Source organism: Stegostoma tigrinum, chromosome 6 (genome assembly GCF_030684315.1).
Source record: "Stegostoma tigrinum isolate sSteTig4 chromosome 6, sSteTig4.hap1, whole genome shotgun sequence".
Lineage (NCBI taxonomy): Eukaryota > Metazoa > Chordata > Chondrichthyes > Orectolobiformes > Stegostomatidae > Stegostoma > Stegostoma tigrinum.
This window is the reverse complement of record NC_081359.1, coordinates 106,114,597-106,136,982: the sequence shown is the minus strand read 5'-3', so window position 1 is coordinate 106,136,982 and position 22,386 is coordinate 106,114,597. Positions and strand designations below refer to the sequence as shown.

Genomic DNA, 22,386 nt, shown 5'->3' with positions numbered 1-22,386 from the left:
ACTCCACATACTGTTGCCAGAAGGTGGAATCAAACTGGTCCCTGGTGTCTTGAGCAGTACTAACCACTGAGCCAGCGTGCGGAGTAGCTAAGGTCTGGAACGTACTACCTAGAAGTGAGGTGGAGGCAGGTTGAATTAAATTATTTAGCAGGGCATTGGATGGTTTTGGATTGCAATAGCTTGGAGGGACATGAGGATTAGGCACCTAGTTACAAGACTGGTGTCAGCATGATGGACCGAGTGGCTGTCTTCTAGGCTTTAACATTGCAATTATTTTGCCTCCGCCATCTCACTCGGCCATTTCTGTCCGTGAATTAACTTCCCCTGTGTGAAGAGTTTGCTGGATCCTGTCGTCATTTTTGGCTTTTGATGATTTTGGTCTGTTTGCACCTTCCTGCTGTCGTGCTTCACAGTTTTTGTTTTGAATTTTCTCAGATCTGAGAATGTTATCAAATCTGTAAATTCGAGCTATTTACCAGTTATCGCTGAGAATTCACTGTGCCACCAAAATATCAGGAAGGAGTTTATATTGGTGTTGTTTTTACTAGAAACTAAAAGCTTAAGGGGTGAAGTCTTAAACTTTTTGCAACGTCTGTTAGAGTCTTGGAGATCTACAGCACAGGAAATGGCCGTTCAGCCCATTGAGTCCTTGCCAGTCAGAAACAATTTCTGAAACAGAAACGAAATCATTTTCTGACGCTTGATGCATTGCCTTGTTTGCTTTGGCATTGCAAATACACATCTGAATACTTCTTAGATATAATGGAGTTTGCGGCGCCTCTCAGCCTTGCACGGTGTTCCAGATTTCCACCACCCTCGGTGAAAAGAATTTTCCTCCAAACTTAAGGAAGTTATCTGGCCATTGATCTCTCCTTCAAGGGGAGAAGTTTCTTCCTGTCTGCCCTATCTATGGCCCTCATTAATTTTAAGCATCTTTTAATCATGTCCCTGTCAGTCTCTTCTATTCTAAGGGAAACAACCGCGGTCTATCCAAACTCCCCTTAACTGAAACTCTCCAGCATAGGCAGCGTCCTGGTAAATCTTGTCTGCACCCCCCCCCCCCCCCCCCCCCAGTGCTGTCACATCCGTCTGATAATGTGGCTTCCAGAACAGCGCACAGTACTCTAGCTGTGGCCTAGTTGATAACGCAGCAGAATCTCCCTGGTCTTAATGAAAACAGAAGCTGCTGGAAATGCTCAGCGGGTGTGGCAGCATCCGTGAAGAAAAAAATTCAAAGTTAATGTTTCGGGTCCGGTGACCCTTCCGCGGAACCCTCCTCCCATATGCCACCTTGATCCCTCGATTCTCTGGCCTGTTACTGCGCATGTCCACTGGTTGCTTAAAGGTAAGTTGCCTGTGCTTCCCAGGGTTTTGCCATCCGTCATTTGAAGGGCCTACATTTAGAGGGTCCAAGGTTGGGATTCATTATGGTCATGAATAAAGCCAGTGAGGAATTAATTGTGTATGGACCTTAGGACCATGGGGCAATCTCACAATGTCACAAAGCTGCTTCTCGCTGGATATGGTTGACAGTGTAAGATGTGTTAATAAGGAGAAACATTCAGAAATGTATGTGGTGATAAGTATTAGGTGATATATTATTTGAGAATGTTCCATAAACTAAAGGTGAGTTTAAAACAAAGAATAGCTGAGAATTGTAAGTTTTTTGCTGTTTAGTATATAATTAAAACATGCCCAAACCTGAAGACATTTGTTGAACTTGCCACTTCCTTGACCATTATAACTGACTTTTAATTACCATCCACAGCATTGCTGTGACACCCATGTCCCACTGAAATGTCGGGCTTGAATCTTTCCTTTGTGTCTGAGTGACTGTCAGTCCTGGACATGGATGTCGAGAATGCTTCAGTTTTAATGTAATAGTAAGAACTGCCGATGCTGGAGTAAGAGATAACAGCATGGAGCTGGATGAACACAGCAGGCCAGGCAGCAGAGGAGCTGGAAAGCTGGTGTTTTGGGTCAGATGTGAAAAAGGGTCCCGACCTGAAACATCAGCTTTCCTGCTTCTCTGCTGCCTGGCCTGATGTGTTCATCCAGCTTTACACCTTTGTTATCTCATTAGTGGTTTTTTTTAAATGTCTGTATTTATCTGGTTCTGTGTTTATTTCTAAGCTGTTGGGCACTGATATTAGAGCATGTCCATGTTTTGTTAATGTGTGTGTGACACATTAAAATGTTGCTTGTTAAAATTGCCCCTTCGTTTTTAGGGAGTGTACACCCAGAAGAGGATTGACCCTCAGACTGTGAAGGAGGAGGTTGTGGACTTTGCCCGCTTCAAGTGGCCTCTACTTTTCTCGCGATTTTATGAGGCCTTCAAATTTTCAGGTTGGTCGACGTATGACTTGCCTTATTTCTACAACTGTGATTTAGCCCCGAGTGACACCTAAAGGCAAAAATCACCATTGCCCCACTGAACCATAGGGTGGTGCTCTCTTTAGAGAAAGACAGCTGTTGGTGATCGAACCGGAGGCTCATCAGGCCTTGGGTGTGGGCAGAGGTTGAGAAGGTAGGTCCTTCGCGGTAACCCCAGCTGGTGCAGGAATTGAACCCATGCTGTTGGCATCACTTTGCATCACAAACCAGGCATCTATCCAGTTGAACTGGCTGACCCCTAATGTGAGCATACATTATGAACACACAGGCAGGGACAGAGCAGCAGAGTCCTAGAATTGCACAGCACAGAAACAGACCCTTTGGCCCTACTTGTCGATTGCTGACCAGCTATCCTAAATAAGTCTAGTCCCATTTGCAGCAAATGGCCCGTATCCCTGTAAACCCTTCCTATTCATGTACCCACCCAGATGCCTTTAAAACATTGTAGATGTACCAGCCCCCACCACTTCTTCTGGCAGCTCATTCCATACATGCGCCACCCTCTGAGTGGAAAAAGTTGCCCCTCTGTACCTTTTTTTTCCCCCCTCCCCTTACTCCTTCATGGGATGAGGGCATCCATGGCTAGGCAGCATTTATTGCCTATCCTTAATTGCCCTGAGGGCCGTTAAGAGTCAACTACGTGGGTCTGGAGTCACGTGTAGGCCAGACCAGGTAAGGATGACAGTTCCTTCCCTAAAGGGCATTCGTAAACCAGATGGACTTTTAAATCTCTGACAATCTATAATGGATTAGATTCTTGATTCAAATTCCACCATCTGTTGTGACGGAATTTGAACCCAGGTGCCTAGGACATTACCTGGGTCTCTGTATTGACAGTGCAGCGATTTTAATACCACTAGGCCATCGCTTCCCGCTCTCTTCTCTTGTCTCAAACCTATGTCTTCTATCTTTATCCCCAGGGTAGGGAGTCAAAGACCTTGGCCATTCACCCTATCCATGCCCCTCATGACTTTCTCAACCTCCATAAGGCCAGCCCGCTGCCTCTGCCAATCAGTGTCCTGCTCTCATTGCGCCCGGACTCGGCAAGATGAAGCATTCCTAATCCCCTCCAGCAACTGGGAAGAGAACAGAAACCCCAAAAAGAGGAGGGTAAATTAGATGAGAGATCGGAAAGATTTTTCCCTCCCATTCCTTCAAAGGATCAACACACCAGTTGTGAAGATAGTAGGAACTGCAGGTGCTGGAGAATCCGAAATAAGGTGTAGAGCTGGATGAACACAGCAGGCCAGGCAGCATCAGAGGATCAGGAATGCTGACGTTTCGGGTTTTCTTGGAGATGGCTGAAGTGAACTGCTAAACAGCATGAAGTTTTTTTGAAGATGCAGTCTCCACTGCAGCTGAAAACTGTCGCCGCCTCCATGGATCACAGAAATTTAAAGCATAGCACACAAACCGACTATTCCAAAAAGTTGTTTTGTTCACTCGTGGAACATTGCTGGCTGGACCAGTGTTTATTGCCTGTCCCTAGTTGCCCCCTTAAGGTGGTGGTGAGCTCCTTCTCGAACAGCTGCTGTCTGTGTGCTAAAGGTAGCCCCACAATGCCCCTACAGAGGGAAAGTGGGATTTTGAGCCAATGAGAGTGATGGAACAGTGATGATGTTTTCAAATATTGTCAGGATGGTGAGTGGCTTGGAGGGGAACTTGCCGGGGGTGGTGTTCCCATGTATTGCAAGCCTGCCTTGCTAAGCAGAAAGGTGTGTGTACGTCCTTCTGTTTTTCTTGTGAAGTGTATTTCCAGTTCTGTGGATCCCCACAATGTTGCTGATTGACATCAGTTACTACCCCAGGATATTCTAACATTTCAGATTTCCAGCATTGTGTCGCACCCTTTGCATTTCGGGCATAATATTTCATGTCAAATTTGATTTAACATTTTAGTTCAGTGTGTCTAGTATCTTTAACACTGAGAAGCATTGTGAAGTGCTTCCCAGGAGCATGAACAAATGGTAAACTTCAGTGAAATATGATGTGCCCTCTCCTGCCCTCTAGTGCCTACCAATCTTGTGATGTGTCCATGTCAGTGTCGCCCCACACTCGGGGCAAACATGCACGTTTCAGGAGTGCTAGATTCTTGGCTAATTAACCGGCAGATCGTGGGAAAGCTGAGTGGAATGGACTGCAGAGAGGAAATTTTGGTAGGTTTAGTGTCTTACACAATTATATCATTCAAATACCGTGATAACACGGCGTGTAGCTGGATGAACGGACCCTTCAGAAGGGTCCTGACCTGAAACGTCAAGCTTTCCTATCCTCTGCTGCTTGGCCTGCTGTGTTCATGCAGCTTCACACCATGTTATCTCAGATTCTCCAGCATTGGCAGTTCCTACTATCTCCATTCAAATTCTGTGTTCAGTTTTGTTTTTATTGTTGTCACATGCACAGATACAGTGAAAAGGGGTGTTTTGTGTGCTGTACAGGTAGATCGTACCGTACGAAGAGCATCAGGATAGCCAGACAGAGTGCAGAGTTACAGCCAGAAAAAAGGTGCAGTGGGATTGACCAGAATGAACACTTGAGGTCCATTCAAAAGCCTGATAACAGCAGGAGGGGAAAAAAGCTGTCCCTGAATCTATTTGTACATGTACTCAAACATTTATCTTCTGCCCAGTGGAAGAGAGTATAACGAGGGTGGGACGGGTCTTTAACTATGGTAGCTGCCCTCCTGAGTATGGATGGAAGGTTGGTGTGTGAGATGGACTGGGCTGTGCCGTAGCCTGGGGAGAGCAGTTGCCATGTCATACTGTGATGCATCCAGATAGGATCCTTTCTACGGTTCTCTTATTGGTTGGATTCTTTGCGGACATGCCAAATTTCGTTGGCCTGAGAAAGTAGAGACATTGTTCTGTCTTCTTGACCATCGCATTGACATGGGAGGACAAGGACAGATTGTTGGTGACCATCACTCTTAGAAACTTTTGTCGCCCTTTATGTAAGAAGTGATATACTGGTATTGGAGGCAGTCCAGAGAAGGTTTGCCAGGCTGATCCCAGTTATAGAGTGAGTGCCATATGAGGAGAAGTTGAGCCAGTTAGGAATCGAGAAGAATCAGAAGTAACTTTTTATTGAAACATTCAAAAATCTTTGAGATCTAGGAATTCCACATTTCCCCTCTGTGCGGTCTGGTCTGAGGCACACATGTCAAATAGGGAGTCGCCTGTTTGAAATGCAGATGAGGAGGGATTTCTTGAGTGCAATGAACCTGTGGAATTTTTTTTACTACAGAAGCTTGTCGAGGCTGGGTTGTTAAGTACCGAGTGGGATTTTCAACCATAGAGCAAAAGGTGGTGGGGAAAGGCGGGAAAGTGGAGTTGAGGATTATCGGATCAGCCACAACCTCATTGAATGGTGGAAGAGAGGCGATGGTTGATTTGGCCTACTACTGCTGCCACATCTCTTGTTTTCTGGCCCTGTCTACATGAGCCAGCAGGATGACTGAGATGAGCATTATTACAACCTACCTGTCTGGTTGCCATCTCCTGGGTCAGGACCAGGATGGATGATCCGACAGGTGATGTTACAGTACGTGTTGGAGATCAGGTATCCTAATAATCTGCAGGGTTCTTCCTGGTGTTCTGGCCAATATTGATCCCTTGAACAACATGAATGAACAATGCCTACCTTGAAGTTATCCTGCTCCCTCTGGAAAGAACTCAGTGGATCTCTCCCACCTATCTGCCCCTCTCGCCTCACTGACCAATCCCCTGCACTCCCCTATCATCATCCCATCTACTTTCCCCAGCCCCATCCCTCCTCAATTTATTTCTGAGCTCCCTTGCCCCTCCCATTTCTGAAGAAGGGTCCGGACCCAAGATGTCAGCTTTCCTGTTCCTCTGGCTGGCCTGCTGCGTTCATCCAGCTCCACACTGTTTTCTCTGACTCCAGCATCTACTGTTCTTGCTATCCCTGATGAAAAAAAAATTATCCCTCTGTTTGTGGGAGCTTGCTGCATGCAAATTGGCTTCCCCGTTTCCTGCATTGCAACAGCGGCTACTCTGCATTGATTTGATCGCACTTCATTAAGTGTAAAGTGCTTTCAAACATCTGGTGGTTGAAGGCTGCATTATCTCTTTGCAACGTACTCGAGTACAGATACTGGGCTGAAGACAGGTCCCAATCCTGTCCTGGTTATTTGAGAGGAGGAACTTGATCCACCGAGACCCACTAACTGAGCTGGTGACATAGCATGTTGAGTTTACTGATTATTATTGTTTTTTCTTTAATTCTTCCCCTGCCCCCTCCCTCACTGCAGGCCCGAGTCTGCCAAAGAATGATGTGATTGTCGCTGTCAACTGGACTGGTGTGTACTTTGTCGACGAACAGGAGCAAGTCCTTCTGGAACTTTCTTTCCCCGAAATCACTGCAGTCACCAGCAGCAAGTAAGTAATGGGCTGGAACTTGAAAGGAAGCAGTTGGGAAATTTGAATCGAATGCTAGAGTTTGGATACTACACATTTCTGGGGGACGCCACAATGGGTTAAATGACTTTTTTCTTCACTCCCAGATTCAAATAAACTAAAAGCAAATTTTATTTTACTTTTAATGAGATGTGGGCACTGCTAGAAAGCCCAGCATTTTGTGACAAGCCCCTAATTGCCCTTGATCTTCCTCTGATCTGGTTAGTGGTGGGCTTGTGGTATAAACACTGGCTGGGATTTTTAATCACTGGAGGTTGAGGGGTGACCTTTCACAGGGGTGTATAAAATCAGGAGGGGAATGGATATGGTGAATGTACAATTTGAGGCACCCACTGACGAGGCTTCATGCCTGACTTGTAGGGGAAGCAAAATGCAGGGGCAGAGTTTCACACTGGCTACCACTAAAGGCGACGAATATACCTTCACCTCCAACAATGCAGAGGACATCCGGGACCTTGTGGTGACCTTCCTGGAGGGGCTGAGGAAGAGGTCAAAGTTTGTGGTCGCTCTGCAAGATAACCCGAGCCCTGGTGAGTGAACAGCAGGACAACCCTCGACTCTGCTCCTATGTTCAGCAGTTATGATTTTATACACTGCTTCAAATGGTCTTTCGTACTTCCTTGAAGCACGAGGTTATTTAGAATCCTGTAGGTTCCTTGTTTTCTCTTGTCATTTCGCCCTCAGGCCCATTCTGCTTCCTGCCCTCCACCCCTAACACTCATGAAAATTCTTCTGTTAACAGACCTCCAGTTTCTGAGGCTGATACTTGCCCAGAAGGGAAAGTATTCTTCTTTTAGAAACCTAGTGCTGAATTAAAGTCTGAATTGTACAAGATGAGAGTAAAACAAAGTGAGGAAAATGCAATAACTACTTTAATTATCATCAGGGTAACAGTACTTTAGTGGTTAGCACAGCTGCCTCACAGCACCAGGGGATTCCAACCATGTGTGCGCGCGAGTGGTTTGCACATTCTCCCGGTGTCTGTGTGTGAGGCCTCCCTCAGCCCTGGGATGTACAGGTTAGGTGAATTGGCTGTGGAAATGTAGGGCTAACAGGGATAGGATAGGGCTATGGGTGGAATGCTCTTCAGAGGGCCAGTGCAGGCTTCATGGGCCAAATAGCCTCTGTCGGCACTGTAGGATTCCATGATATTACCCCACCCCATCCTACCACTGTGTAGACACTTTGACACCAAACTGACCACTTCATTAAAATGGCCCTGAAGTGGACTCTTCCCAGTGGTGAGATCGGCAATATTGGCCAAGCCAGAGCATGCCCCCTCACCACCACCGCAGCAGTTCTGGCTGACGGCCATGTTTAATGGTTCCGTTCTCTCATGCAGTTGGTGATGATTTGACGTTCCTCACCTTCCAAAAAGGAGACCTGATCCTTCTGGATCATGACAGCGGGGAGCAAGTGATGACCAGCGGCTGGGGTCATGGAATGAATGAAAGGACCAAGCAAAAGGGTGACTTCCCCACTGACTGCGTCTACGTGTTACCTACTGTCACCAAGCCACCAGCTGAGATTGTGGTAAATGGCTTTGTGGTTGTTGTAATGTACTGACTTCTGGCACTGGAGGAAGGGATGGGATTGCATTTAATGGTAGCACCTACTGAATATCCCAAAGTACTTTTGCCTCCAATGAATTTTTTCAAGCACCTTCACTGCTGGGTAGACAAAGGTGGCAGCCAATTTGTGCACAGAAAGCTCCTGCAAGCAGCAATTGAATTGGGTGGCGTGGTGGGTTAGCAGTGCCAGGGACCCAGATTCGATTCTTCAGCCCTTTGTGGAGTTTGCACCTTCTCCCTGTGTCTGTGTGGGTTTCCTCCGGGTGCTCCAGTTTCCTCCCGTAGTCGAAAGATGTGCAAGTTAGGTGGATTAGCCCTGGGAAACGCAGGGTTACAGGGATAGAGGTGGTTGGGCCTGGGTAGGGTGGTGGGATGCTCTTTGGAGGGTTGGTGTGGGCTTGATGGGCCAAAAGGCCTGCTTCCAAACTGTAGGGGATCTATGAATTAAATGATTCTCCAGTATGACTAAGAAAAGGAGAGAGTTCTATTTTGTCTTGTGCTCAGGGCACCTGATAGAATGCCAAACATTTAAAGGGATGATCAATCTCTACTTCATGTTAATAGAGCATGGATTGGTTGGCTGGTCCACTGTCTAGCAATGATAATTCCTCGATGCATTTTCTGTGCACTGCCTCAACTGGCCAGAATTGACTTACCAGCCAATCAGTGCCCTTTTTCTCGTGGGGTATAAATCATTGATCCCTTTGAAATTTTGCATTCTTGCATGTGTCCTGATGAGTACAAAACACTGTTTTGTATTCCTGTCTCTCTGGTTTTAGTGATACTGAATAATCATTGATCTGCTTTTGCCGCTTGAGGTAGGAATGTACCAGAGGAAACCACTTTGAAGGTTGCAGAATATCTGCCTGTCCACAGCAACAGCTAAATGTGGGGTAATATCTGGGGGGGTGGGGGGGGGAAACATGGTATTTGCCAAACGAGGCAGCAGTGTCTCAGCCTTGCGGTGACGCTCGGTTCTCATGTGAGGTTTGAAATACATAATCTCTTACTCACAAGCCAGGCTAATGCTTGGGCTCTTGCAGATCATTTTCATAAACCCGTAATGCACAACCGGGAGTTGCTTTAATAGGTGAATATGGTGCACAGTGTGGTAATGTAAACTGGAAAGAGTTCACCAATTTTCAGAGGGTATAGTTGTCCTGTACTTGGGCAATGGTTGTGCTAAAGCATGTGGATGTGCACAGAACCACCCTTTACATCTCCCCATTCTCTCTCGTTCCAGTGCTTGGTAACCATGACGCCAGGCCAGCGACAGGAAGTCATCAAGACCTCCCAGCTGCCCATATCAGAGCTGGAGGAGAAGGTTAAGCCTTACACCCTGGAAGAATTCTCATTTGACTACTTCAGGTAGGAACACAGGAGTAGGCCACTTCAGTCCTTTGAGCCTACTCCACTCATCTCCGATGGCTAAAACATCTAACTCCATGCAAGAAAATGGCATTATCTCCATGTCCCTTGATGCCATTATTGCCTCAATCTCAGTCTCTGAGCATGATCAATGCCTGAGCTTCCACAATCCTCCTGGGGCAGTGAATTCCAAGGATTCATTACCCTCAGAGCAAAGAAAATCCTCCTCTTCTCTGGTCCTTTTAAGGGATTGCCTGTTATTCCTAGACTACATCCCCCAGGTTCTCAGACCCAACAGCCAGAGGTAATTGTATCAGAGATAATGGGTGGTAATATTTTGAGTTTCCAGGAGACAGTATCTCATTCATCTCAATTCTATGGGATACAGACCCAATTTCCTTAATCTGTTGCCCATGGGACAATCCTTCCAAGGCAGGAATCATGCTGGAGTATTCCATCAAGAGGAGATAGAAAGGAATTGCTATGGTCCCACAATGTTTTTTTAGTATCCCTTCCTAGTAGATGGGTTTTTTTGGTAACTGTTTATCCTTGTTTCCAAATTCCTAGGCCACCTCCAAAGCACACGTTAAGCCGAGTGATGATCACAAAGAATCGTGGGAAAGACAAGATATGGTCCTGTACCCGGGAGCCAATGAAACAGCCTCTGCTGAAGAAGCTGCTGAACAATGAGGAGCTGTCACAAGAATCTTGCCTTGCCTTCACAGATATCCTTTTTCCGTTTCCCGAAGATCTGCGTTCCAACTGTGTAAACCAACCTACGTGAGAAATACTTGACTAAGTGCAAAATCTAGTGACCTTCTCTTGTCTCAGGATCTCCTCTTGTCTTGTGACTCCAGTGGTCAATTGAGCTCATTCCTATGGTGTCAATTTCTGGGCATCATGCTTCAGGAAGGACACTAAGATCTTGGAGAACATTCCAATAATTTTTGCTTCCACACCAAAATGACCGAGTCATAGGTTTGGAACGTGCTGTTGTAGGGGCTTGTGGTGGTATGTACCGAGTGTCAGTGATAGAGGGATGGATGTTTGCTGGTGTTGGTGCCAATCAAATGAGCTGCTTTGACCTGGATGGTGCCAAGGTTCTTGTGTTGTCGGAGCTGCACCCATCCAGGCAAGTGGGGAGTATTCCATCACATTCGTGACTCATGCCTGGTTGATGGTGGACAGGCTTTGGGCGGGGTGGGGGGGGGGGTGGGGGCGGGGGGCGGGGGGGAGGTGGGTGTCAGGAGGTGAGTTACTTGCCACAGAATGTTTGGTCTCTGACCTGCTCCTGTAGCCACTGTATCAATATGGCAGTTCAGCTTCTGGCCAATGACAACCCCCGGGATATTGTTGGGGTTTCAGTGACAGTAATCCCATTGAATATCGGGGAGTGATAGCGTGTGAATGTGTCCTATCGGCGATGGTCGTTGGATGGCATCTGTCAATTACCAGTTGCCAGTCCAATCCTGGATATTATCTAGCACTTGCTATGTTTGGACATGGGCTGTTTCGATATCCTGAGTCATGAACGGTACATAACTTTTTTCATTTCAGAGGACCGTTATGAGCCAACCACATTGCTGTGGATCTAGAATCTCAAATGTCAGCTTCCTTTCCCTGAAGGCTGTTGATGAGGAAGGTGGGTTTCTATGACAACCCATGATGGCTCCCATCATGGAAACTGACTTCCCATTTTATCCTGGGAATTTAAATTACGTGATGCCCTGGTGTGATTGGAGTCCAGTTCCCCAGAGCTGTAATGTGGGTCTCTGGGTTAGAAGTCTAGTGATTTAATACCACAGTGCCATCATTTTGTGTCAAAGCACGAGGTGAATGAAGAGATAGCAGGAACTGCTGATGCTGGAGCCTGAGATAACGAGGTGTAGAGCTGGATGAACACAGTAAGCCAAGCACGAAAGCTGATGTTTCGGGTCTGGACCCTTCTTTGGAAAAGAAACGTCAGCTCTCCTGCTCCACTGCTGCTTGGTCTGCTGTGTTCGTCCAGCTCTCCACCTTGCTCTCTTTTATACTGGGTGAACGAATGTGCTTTCTGTCATTTTCCTTGACTTCTAGCCTGCACCTATCATGAAGTACATGGGTGACTATCCCTCCAAGAGAATGCGGTCTGTGAATGAACTGACTGACCAAATATTCGAAGCTGCTTTGAAAGGGGAGCTGATGAAAGATGAGATTTACTGCCAAGTCCTCAAGCAGCTCACTGATAACCATGTGAAGTAAGTCCAATCACTAAAACTGGCTACGTTTTGGGCTGAAATAATAACAGACTAGTGAGCTAAATAAGACACAAGCTCACACTCTTTAAAATATTAGATATCTATAAAGTGAGAAGTCATGCTCCTCCTGGCCTCTGACAACTGCACATCTATACTAAGTGTTAGGGAATGTGAGCCTCTTCAACATTGAACCTGGAAGGCAACTTCCAATTTTAAGTTGAATAATTAAATGAGTAGTTTGTATCTGGATAGTGTGAGGAGGCAGGAGATGACTCGGGTTTATTCAAAGTGTTACAATCCTGATTGACATTAACATTAACATTAAACAGTCAGACCTGAGTGAGATGTAACTTGACATGCCCTAATGGGGACACGTGTGCCAAATTGCTGGAAAAGCTCAGCAGGTTTGGCAACACCTGTGAAGAGAAATCCAAATTAACATTTCAGGCCCAGTGGTCCTTCCACAGAAACCAGAGCCCTTGGAAGAAACCCACACAGACGCGGGGAGAATGTGCAAACTCCACTCAGTCACCTGAGGATTGAATTGAACCCGGGTCCCTGGTGCTGTGAAGCAGCATCGCTATCCACTGTGCTGTCCCCACACTAAAGCTTATTATTCAGGCTCACACAGCTGTAGCTGGCTTCCTTCAGTATACTTCTGTGCATTCACTAGATGCTTTTCTTCAGTTAATTACTCTCCTTAGATACCTAAAACAAACAATTTAATGTTGCCTTTTTATTTCACAGGAAACATGAATTTCCTAAACTCATTTTTGCAGCATTTCTTTGAAACATTTTACCTTTTGTGTCTACTCTCTTAGCACAGCTGCACTCTATCTGACCTCTGGGTTTTTTTTTGGCTGTCTGTGTAACCGCGTACCTCTGTTTCTAGCCAACATCGCAGTGATTTTAATTTTGAACTTTTTTAATGCACCGAACCACCGAGCCCATCCCTTTGTTTCAAGGTTGTGAAAACTCACCAAAACCTACATGTAAAACAGGTCCCCAGGTCTGCATCAAGCCTGCAAAAGTACTGTTAACGATGTCTCCCATTTCTTGACACTGCAAACACCAAATAGAAATTAACGGCAGCAATAACTCAGAAGTTAGCATTGTTGCCCCAGCACCTGGGACCTGGGTTTGATTCCAGCCTTGGGCAGTTCTCTCTATGGAGTTTGCATGTTCTCCCTGTGCCTGTGTAGGTTTCGTCTGGATGCTCTGGTTCCCTCCCACAGTCCAAACATGTGCAGGCAAGGTGGGTTAGCCATGGGAAATGCAGGTTGGAGGTTTGTCTGGTTGAGATGCTGTTTGGAGGATCAGTGTGGACTCAATGGGCCAAATGGCCTGTTTCCACACAGTAGGGATTCTATGATTCTAAATGTTATACATTTTTCCAAAGTAAATGGGGATAATAAATGAAGGTGAGGCCCTTATTTAATAAATAACAAAATGGAATGGAGAACAGAACAGGACTTGTCGATTTAAATTTCAAAACCTGATTTCCTCCACAGGGTCATAAAAAAAAGGAATTAGTAAGAAGTTGTAAAAGAGTGAAACCTTTTCTCAGTGCACTTTTGATACAGGAGCTACTTTTTGGTGGAAGCAGGTGTAAGGGTTTGAGTAGGCCTCTCCAACTTCCCAATGTTCTGATATTTTTCAAATGTTAGACTTGTGCATAATGTTGTACTGAACTAACTTAATAAACTTGAAGGCCACCTGTTTGAAGCCACTTTGCATTCTTGAGCACTGGCCCTGTTTAAGCCGAGTGTAGAGACCAAGCTGCAGGCATTTCTGATCATCTTTGAACTGGCCTTTGAGAGACACTGGAATGGACTTTTATAGGTTGCCAAGTTTATAGTCAGGGTGCCAGTTGGGAGACCACTGTACACTTGTTTGAACATTTAATTAGTTCAGGGTAAATCTTAAGGTTGTGGAGTTGTACAGGACATAAACCAACCGTTTTGGTCCAACCAGTCCAAGCTGACCATAATCCCAAACTTAAACTAGTCCTACTGTCTTAAGACCATAAGACAGGAGTGGAAGTAAGGCCATTCAGCCCATCAAGTCCACTCTGCCATTTTAATCATGGCTGATGGGCATTTCAACTCCATTTCCCTGCTCTCTTCCCGTAGCCCTTGATTCCTTCTGAGATCAAGAATTTGTCGATCTCTGCCTTGAAGGCATCCAACGTCCTGGCCTCCACTGCACTCCGTGGCAATGAATTCCACAAGCCCACCACTCTCTGGCTGAAGAAATGTCATCTCATTTCAGTTTTAAATCTACCCTCCTCTCATTCTAAGGCTGTGCCCTAGTCTCCCCACCTAACAAAACAACTTCCTAGCGTCCACCCCTTCTAAACCATACATTATCTTGTACGTTTCTATTAGATCTCCCCTCAACCTTCTAAACTCTGAGTACAATCCCAGGATCCTTAGCCGTTCATCATACGTTAAGCCTACGATTCCAGGGATCATCTGTGTGAATCTCTGCAGGACACGCTCCAGGGCTAGTATGTCCTTCCTGAGGTGGGGGGCCCAAAATTGGACACAGTATTCTAAATGGGGTCTAACTAGACTTTTATAAAGACTCAAACACATCGCTGCTTTTATATTCCAACCTTCTTGAGGTAAACGACAACATGACATTCACTTTCTTAATTACGGACTCTACCTGCAAGTTAACCTTTAGAGAATCCTGGACCAACACTCCCAGATCCCTTGTACTTCTGCTTTACGAATTTTCTCACCATTTAGAAAATAGTCCATGCCTGTATTTTTTTTTTTCCCCCAAAGTGCAAAGCCTCACATTTACTCACATTGAATTTCATCAACCATTTCCTGGACCACACTCCTAAACTGTCTAAATCTTTCTGCAGCTTTCTCACCTCCTCAGTACTACCTGCCTGTCCACCTATCTTTGTATCATCGGCAAACTTCGCCAGAATGTCCCCAGTCCCTTCATCCAGATCACTAATCTTCTGTGGGTGATTTTGAGTTTTAATTTTTGTTAAAATGATCCTCTTTGTCTTGGAGCTCCACCAAATGTTATGACCCCCCAGCTGAAGGTAACACTGGAAAAGTCAAACTCCAGAATGAAACCTGGCTTGATTTTAATTTTACACTTTAATTTTAGCAGTTCATTGGCATGGTGTTTCGTCACTGAAGTGTATTCGTACAAGGATGCAGAATGTTCCTTAGCGACAGGATATTAGCATGGTGTTTTTTTTCTTGCAAAAACATATATCAGTCAGAAAGGCCTTGACGCAAACTTGAAAACAAAGTTTCAACCTCATTCTCAGCAACGTCCATTATGGAGACTGTGTAACTCTTGTCTGAACTACTTAAATTCTTAACTGATGTGATTTTTTTTTTCCTGTGTTTCCTTTTCTTTGGTGCAACCAACTTTTGATTTCCAAATCTTTTGGCACATCTCTAAGTGTGATGGCTGAAACTGTCTCCATTCTCACACATGTTGAATGTTAAAATCCCTCCTGGCTTGGAAGCTTCAGTCTATAAAAGGATTCTGCTAAAGTGATCAGAGATAATGGGAACTGCAGATGCTGGAGAATCCAAGATAACAAAGTGTGGAGCTGGATGAACACAGCAGGCCAAGCAGCATCTTAGGAGCACAAAAGCTGACGTTTTGGGCCTAGACTGTTCAGGGTCTAGGCCAGAAACGTCAGCTTTTCTGCTAAAGTGATGTGGTTTTCCTGAACTGAATTTGTTCTTTCGTTGGAGAAATTGTTCTGCCTTCTGAGGTGAAACTTTGAACCTTCTGGAAAGTAGAGTGATTATCATGATAGAGAAACAAAGATTGATGGAAAATCTCAGCAGGCCTGGCAGCACTTGTGCGTCCCCGCACACCAGGCTTTGGTATCACATGATCTACTATTGTACACAAGCTATTGGACACTAATAGCCCCCATTCGTGGCCATTCATTCTCCAGGCTGATTGCTATCCACTCCTTTGTCAGTCCAGCTGTTCTTCTCTCTGTTTGGCCTCTATCTCCACCTATCATTTTAGACCTTACTACCCCTCGTCCTAACCCTATCATTTTCCCAGCTACCGTCAGTTCTGTAAAAGGGTCACTGGACCTGCAATGTTAACTCTTTTTTTCCTTCAACAGACTGCGGAGATTTTCCAGCAATTTGTTTTGCTTCCGATTTAACAGCATCCACTGTTCCTTGTATTTTAAAAAAATATGTTAATGCTTCCGTAAGCCTAACAGCAGAAACGTTTTATCCATTAACATCTCAGCAGCTTATCCCTACTGCAGTTACCGGCTTCCTTGGAACTGATGTATTAAGGTCACTGTTCCAAATTGACGTTTTGATCTGTGCTTTTTTTTTGGGGGGGGGGGGGTGGTCGTGGGCAGGGTGGGAAAGGTCTTTAGAGAACTGACCCACATCCACCTACCTCTATTTTAAAATACACTAATACGTGTTTATCTCACAGCTGGTGACTTACATTAATTTTAATATCCTATATTAGAAGATTTAGATTCGTTGTCTTGGCAAATTGTGCTTTGTTTTAGTGGGGTATGGGTGTTGCTGGCAAGGCCAGTATTTGTTGTCTAGGGCCATTTCCAGAGGTCAGGTCAGAGATGGTGACATTGCTGTGGGTGGGAGTCACATGGAAGCTAGAGTGGATGAGGACAACAGACCTCCCGCCTGAAAGACAACAGTGAACCAGATGAGTTTTTATAACAATCGGCATTGTCACGGTCGTCATTATGGAGACTAGCTTTCAATTCCAGATTGCTACTTTGATTATTGAATTCTACCAAGCTGCCCTGCGAGGATTTGAACCCATGTCCTCGGAGCTTTAGCCTGGACGCTCTGCATTACTGGTCCAATGTCAGCAGTGCTAGGCAGCACCTCGCTGTGACCACTGCCTGTTGTTCCCTCCCCCGTGTTGAAGCTGGTTGTCTCAGTTTTGTCTGCGGTTTAGTGCTCACTGTGTCTCTCTTTTTTTTTTTGGGGTCAGGTACAGCGAAGAGAGGGGCTGGGAGTTACTCTGGCTCTGCACGGGACTCTTTCCCCCTAGCAACATCCTCCTGCCTCACGTCCAGAGATTCCTACAGTCAAGGAAAAGCCGTTTGCTCGCTGCAGACTGCATGCATCGACTCCAGAAAGCGCTCCGGTAAGAGTGTCCCTTTCTCACTGTTGTCAGTCTCTCTTGGTCTCTGTCCCTCTCTGCTCTCAGTCGCTTGGTCTCCATGCACCCAGTTCTGTGGGCACCTAATGCTCTGGTGGAGTGGGGTGCATGTGTAAAAAGCTGTAAATGCCCCAAAGGGAAACTGTTGCTTTTTGTCATGTGGATGACCTCCCAAATACTGGGGTGGCACGGTGGCTCAGTGGTTAGCACTGCAGCCTCACAGCACCAGGGAACCCGGGTTCGATTCCAGCCTCGGGCAACTGTCTGTGTGGAGTTTGCAAATTCTCTCCGTATCTGCGTGGGTTTCCTCCGGGTGCTCTGGTTTCCTCCCACAGTCCAAAGATGTGCAAGTTAGATGGATCGGCCATGCTAAATTGCCCGTAGTGTTCAGGGGTGTGTGAGTTATAGGGGGATAGGTCTGGGTGGGATGTTTCAAGGGGCGGTGTGGACTTGTTGGGCTGAAGGGCCTGTTTCTACACTGTAGGGAATCTAATCTAATCTGCCCCCCACCTCTGCGCGCTCTCAGCTGTGTGTAGCCCTAGAACTCTGTCAGACAGAACGTTAGTCTCCAGTTTCTGGAGTAGCAGTGGCTGCAACTTTCTCCAGCCCTCTGAGATGCAAGAAGCCATTCCAAAGGTGCACAGTGGCATTATTCCTCAATTGACATTGCAACAAATCAATAATATCTGAACTACCTCGTTTTTCCCCTTTTTGTTTTTTGTTGGGAGGGTTTCGGCTCGTTACAACGGTGACTGCACTCCAAGAACTCTCCTTGATGGCCCCGGGTCGTTAGAGACGCAGTGGAAATTCTAGAACCTTCTTTATGAAAATGCATTCTATCAAATTGCTGCGTCTCTCCTCATGTTGGCCATTTGCAGGAATGGATCCAGGAAATATCCGCCGCACCTGGTTGAAGTGGAAGCTATCCAGCACAAAACCACGCAGATCTTCCACAAAGTTTACTTTCCCGATGACACAGATGAGGTAAGTGACACCCTGCTTAACAACCAAAATGTATTCAATTGCAGACTAGTTCGATATCAGCGTGGACTCTCTGCCTCTCTTGGTTTTGTATACTTTAACCAGACCCCGACTGTGCCACCGCAACTCCAAAGAACACACCCAGCTCATCCAGTGTCCCCTCGTAACTGAGGCTCCTCATCCCAGGCCACGTCCAGGTGAATCTCCTCTGCACCCTCCTCCAACACAATCACACCCGATTTTAATATGGCAGCCAGAACTGCGCACATCATTCCGTTTGTGGCCTAAGCAATGTTTTTGTAAAAGTTGTAACCAGATTTCCCAGCCCCTATATTCTACGTCCTGGCTAGTAAAGGTGAGCACTTCATGTGCTGCCTTCACTACCCTGTGCTGATACCTTCAGGGATCTCTGGACTTGGGCACAAAGGTCCCTCTATTTCTCAGTACTCGCTTGGAACCTACCATTCATTGTGTATGTCCTTCCCTTGAACAGATCTCCCAAAATGCATCAACTTGCACTTGTAAATTGCACAGAACAATTTAATCAGCTGATCAACTGAATCCACTTTCCTTTTTAAATGTCCATCCAGCAGGATCTCCATGTTTTATTGACTGTGTCTACATAATTGTGGCTCCTTCCACTATTAATAGCCTCTCCTGCTTGGGCCTGATACCTGTCACTCAGGTCTACCTCGTTAATTCCTCGTGGTTGATTATTTCTTTCTGCCAGTATTCCTTGGGAGTATTAACCAGGTATTTATCCCTTTGTGGGTGTCACTGGTCAGGCCAGAATTTATTACCCATTTCCCCCATTGCCCTGTTAGCTTGGAAAGGTTGCTCCACTGTTGGTTTAGGGGGTTCACTAAACTTTAGCAACTCTCTGACCTTCCCCAAAATATCCGTGTGATGCTTTAAACCAAAACCCAGAATGCTGAGTGGGATTTTCCTGACTACTTCACTGATTCCCTCATTCCTATCTCGAATCAACTTGGAGAAGCCTACAGTGTGGTGGCAGGCCGTTCAGCCCACGTGAGTCTATACAAACTCCACCTAGATCCACCACCCCAAGCCTGTCCCTGAAGCCTGCAGTTGCTGTTGCTAATCCCCATAATGGGCACATCTTTGGACTGTGGGAGGAAACCGGAGCACCCGGAGGAAACCCACACAGACGCGGGGAGAATGCGCAAACTGCACACACAGTCACCCAAGGGTGAAATTGAACCTGGATCCCTGGAGCTGTGAGGCAGCATTGCTAACCGCTGTGTTGTCCACAAAACAAGTTGTTTTTGTCCCCAAGTCTGTATCTTTTTTTCATCATCATGTGAGTTCTGACCTCATTGACTGTTTTGCTACATAAGTTGGTAAATGTGAGATGAGCGTGAATATCAGTGCAGTGAGCAATGTAAGAATTCTCTGGTTTTGGAGGCCCCAACTGTTTTTTTTTTTTTTTGGTAAATTCCACAGGCATTTGAAGTAGAATCTAGTACGAAAGCTAAAGACTTCTGCCAGAATATCTCGGCCAGACTGCTGCTGAAATCTCCCGATGGCTTCAGCTTGTTCGTCAAGATCTCTGACAAGGTAACCAGCTCCTACAGCCATGGTGTGACATATTAAAGGAATCGAAGAAGTTGGAAACAGAACTGTTTCAGAGATAGTAGGAACTGCAGATGCTGGAGAATCTGAGATAACAAGGTGTAGGGCTGGCTGAGCATAGCAGGCCAAGCAGCATCAGAGGAGCAGAAAAGCTGACATTTCAGATCAAGATCCTTCTTCAGAAATGGGTCCTGACCCAAAATGTCAACTTTCCTGCTCCTGTGATGCTGCTTGGCCTGCTGTTTTCGTCCAGCTCCACACTGTTCTTTCATACTCCAGTATCAACGGTTCCTGCTATCCCTACCTGTGAGTGTTTCTTTCTTTTTTTGTTTATATTTGCTCTTGGGTCTGGATGCCATACTCTGGGCCAATATTTGTAGCCCACCTCTAACCCAACCCTCTGGTTTGAGAAGGGAGCTGCCAGTTATGAACTACTGCAGTCTGAGCGCTATAGGTACACCCAGCCCTTGTCGAAGGGACCGGCAAAGCGTAGTCAAAGGCAGTCTGACCCATGTTGACTGATCATCAACCTGGGGTTGTCAGTGTAGACCAATCAAGCCCGCGCCCTCCCGCGCCCCAACCATGATCTTGGACTTTCCATAAAATCTGGAATGTTGGAGCTTGGATCAAAGTGTTGGGACTGTGTGTGCATGCGTGCGAGGCAGTGGGGGCGGGGGAGAGATCTGGCTACTGCTGATGGTGATCTTGTCGATTTATTGCCAGGTGATCAGTGTTCCTGAAGGAGATTTCTTTTTTGACTTTGTGCGACATCTCACCGACTGGATCAAGAAAGCCCGGCCGACGAAGGACGGTAAAGAATGGAACAAAATCTATCTGTCAAAGCTGGCTTTTTTAATAAACCAAAACATGCTCTCTAGGTTCTTGTGGTGCAGTAAGTGTCCCTACCTTTAGACTAGGAGGCTAGAGTTCAAGTCCTACCTGCTCCAGAGTAATGTCAATGTACAGGCCGACTTCTTACAGAAAGCACCACCGCCGCGCGCCCCACCGGATTGTTTTCCAGCTCTGTACTGTGGTGTTTTGGAGAATGCATGTTGTTCTGGGTGGTTGGTCATCTGAAGGGGGTTGGGGATTTGGGACAGGCAGTTGTCCACTATTCGTTAGAATATTCATGATTTGTCATTGAAAGCAATGGTTATGATTTTCTGATGTACAAATGATGTTTCACATTGGCAGATTGGACATGGTCACATTCAGCTATTGATAGCAGCACCACATTACGTAGAAATATAGAAGATAGGAGCAGGAGGAGACCATTCAGCCCTTCGAGCCTGCTCTACAGTACATCATGATCATGGCTATTGTCTAACTCAATAGCCTAATCCTGCTTTCTCCCCATAACCTTTAATCCCATTTGCCCCAAATGCTATATCTAGCCACCTCTCAATTACACTCGCTGTTTTGGCATCAGCTGCTTCCTGTGGTAATGAATTCCACCGGCTCGCCACTCTTTGGCTGGCTGATGGGAAGCAAAGGTAGTGATAAATGGGTCCCTTTCGGAATGGCAGGCAGTGACCAGTGGGGTACCACAAGGTTCGGTGCTGGGACCGCAGCTGTTTACGATATACATTTAATGATATAGACGAAGGCATCAAAAGTAATATTAGCAAACTTGCTGATGACACAAAGCTGGGTGTCAATGTGAAATGTGAGGAGAATGTTATTAGAATACAGGGTGACTTGGACAGGCTAGGTGAGTGGACGGATGCAGTTTAATGTGGATAAATGTGTGGTTATCCACTTTGGCAAGAACAGGAAGGCAGATTACTATCTGAATGGAGTTCATTTAGGTAAAGGGGAAGTACAACAAGATCTAGGTGTCCTTGTACATCAGTCAATGAAAGCAAGCATGCAGGTACAGCAGGCAGTGAAGAAAGCTAATGGCATGCTGGCCTTCATAACAGGAGGAATTGAGTATAGGAGCAAAGAGGCCCTACAGCTGTACAGGGCCCTGGTGAGACCGCACCTGGAGTACTGTGTACAGTTTTGGTCTCCAAATTTGAGGAAGAACATTCTTGCTGTTGAGGGAGTGCAGCATAGGTTCACGAGGTCAATTCCCGCAACGGCGGGACTATCATATGTTGAAAGATTGGAGTGACTGGGCTTGTATATGCTTGAGTTTAGAAGGATGAGAAGGGATCTGACTGAGACATATAAGATTATTAAGGGATTGGATACTCTGGAGGAAGGAAGCATGTTTCTGCTGATGGGGGGAGTCCAGAACCAGAGGACACAGTTTTAAAACTAAGGGGTAGGCCATTTAGAATAGAGTTGAGGAGAAACCTCTTCACCCAGAGAGTGGTGGATACATGGAATGCTCTGCCCCAGAAGGCAGTGGAGGCCAAATCTCTGGATACTTCAAAGAAAGAGATAGATAGAGCTCTTAAAGATTGTGGAATCAAGGATTATGGGGATAAGGCAGGAACAGGATACTGATTGTGGATGATCAGCCATGATCATAATGAATGGTGGTGCTGGCTCAAAGGGCCGAATGGCCTAATCCTGCACCTATTGCCTATTGAAATGTCTCCTCCTCTCTGTCCTAAATCATCTATCACAAATCCTCATACTGTGACCCCTGGTTCTGGACACATTCACCATTGGGACCATCCTGCATTTACCCTGTCCAGT

At 46.0% G+C, this 22,386-nt stretch overlaps 1 protein-coding gene across 2 annotated transcripts in view; it reads left to right on the top strand.

Moving 5' to 3' along the window:
• myo7aa (myosin VIIAa) overlaps nt 1-22,386 on the top strand; it is a 152,878-nt gene that overhangs the window by 109,928 nt on the left and 20,564 nt on the right. For both annotated transcript variants that reach the window (XM_048532748.2, XM_059646833.1), the window contains exons 32-42: nt 2,229-2,346; nt 6,665-6,791; nt 7,191-7,360; nt 8,173-8,363; nt 9,645-9,769; nt 10,337-10,494; nt 11,853-12,006; nt 16,993-17,148; nt 18,042-18,147; nt 19,609-19,722; nt 20,461-20,548. In XM_048532748.2, coding sequence (XP_048388705.1) covers nt 2,229-2,346; nt 6,665-6,791; nt 7,191-7,360; nt 8,173-8,363; nt 9,645-9,769; nt 10,337-10,494; nt 11,853-12,006; nt 16,993-17,148; nt 18,042-18,147; nt 19,609-19,722; nt 20,461-20,548 — 1,507 coding nt within the window. The remainder of the gene's footprint in view (nt 1-2,228; nt 2,347-6,664; nt 6,792-7,190; nt 7,361-8,172; nt 8,364-9,644; nt 9,770-10,336; nt 10,495-11,852; nt 12,007-16,992; nt 17,149-18,041; nt 18,148-19,608; nt 19,723-20,460; nt 20,549-22,386) is intronic.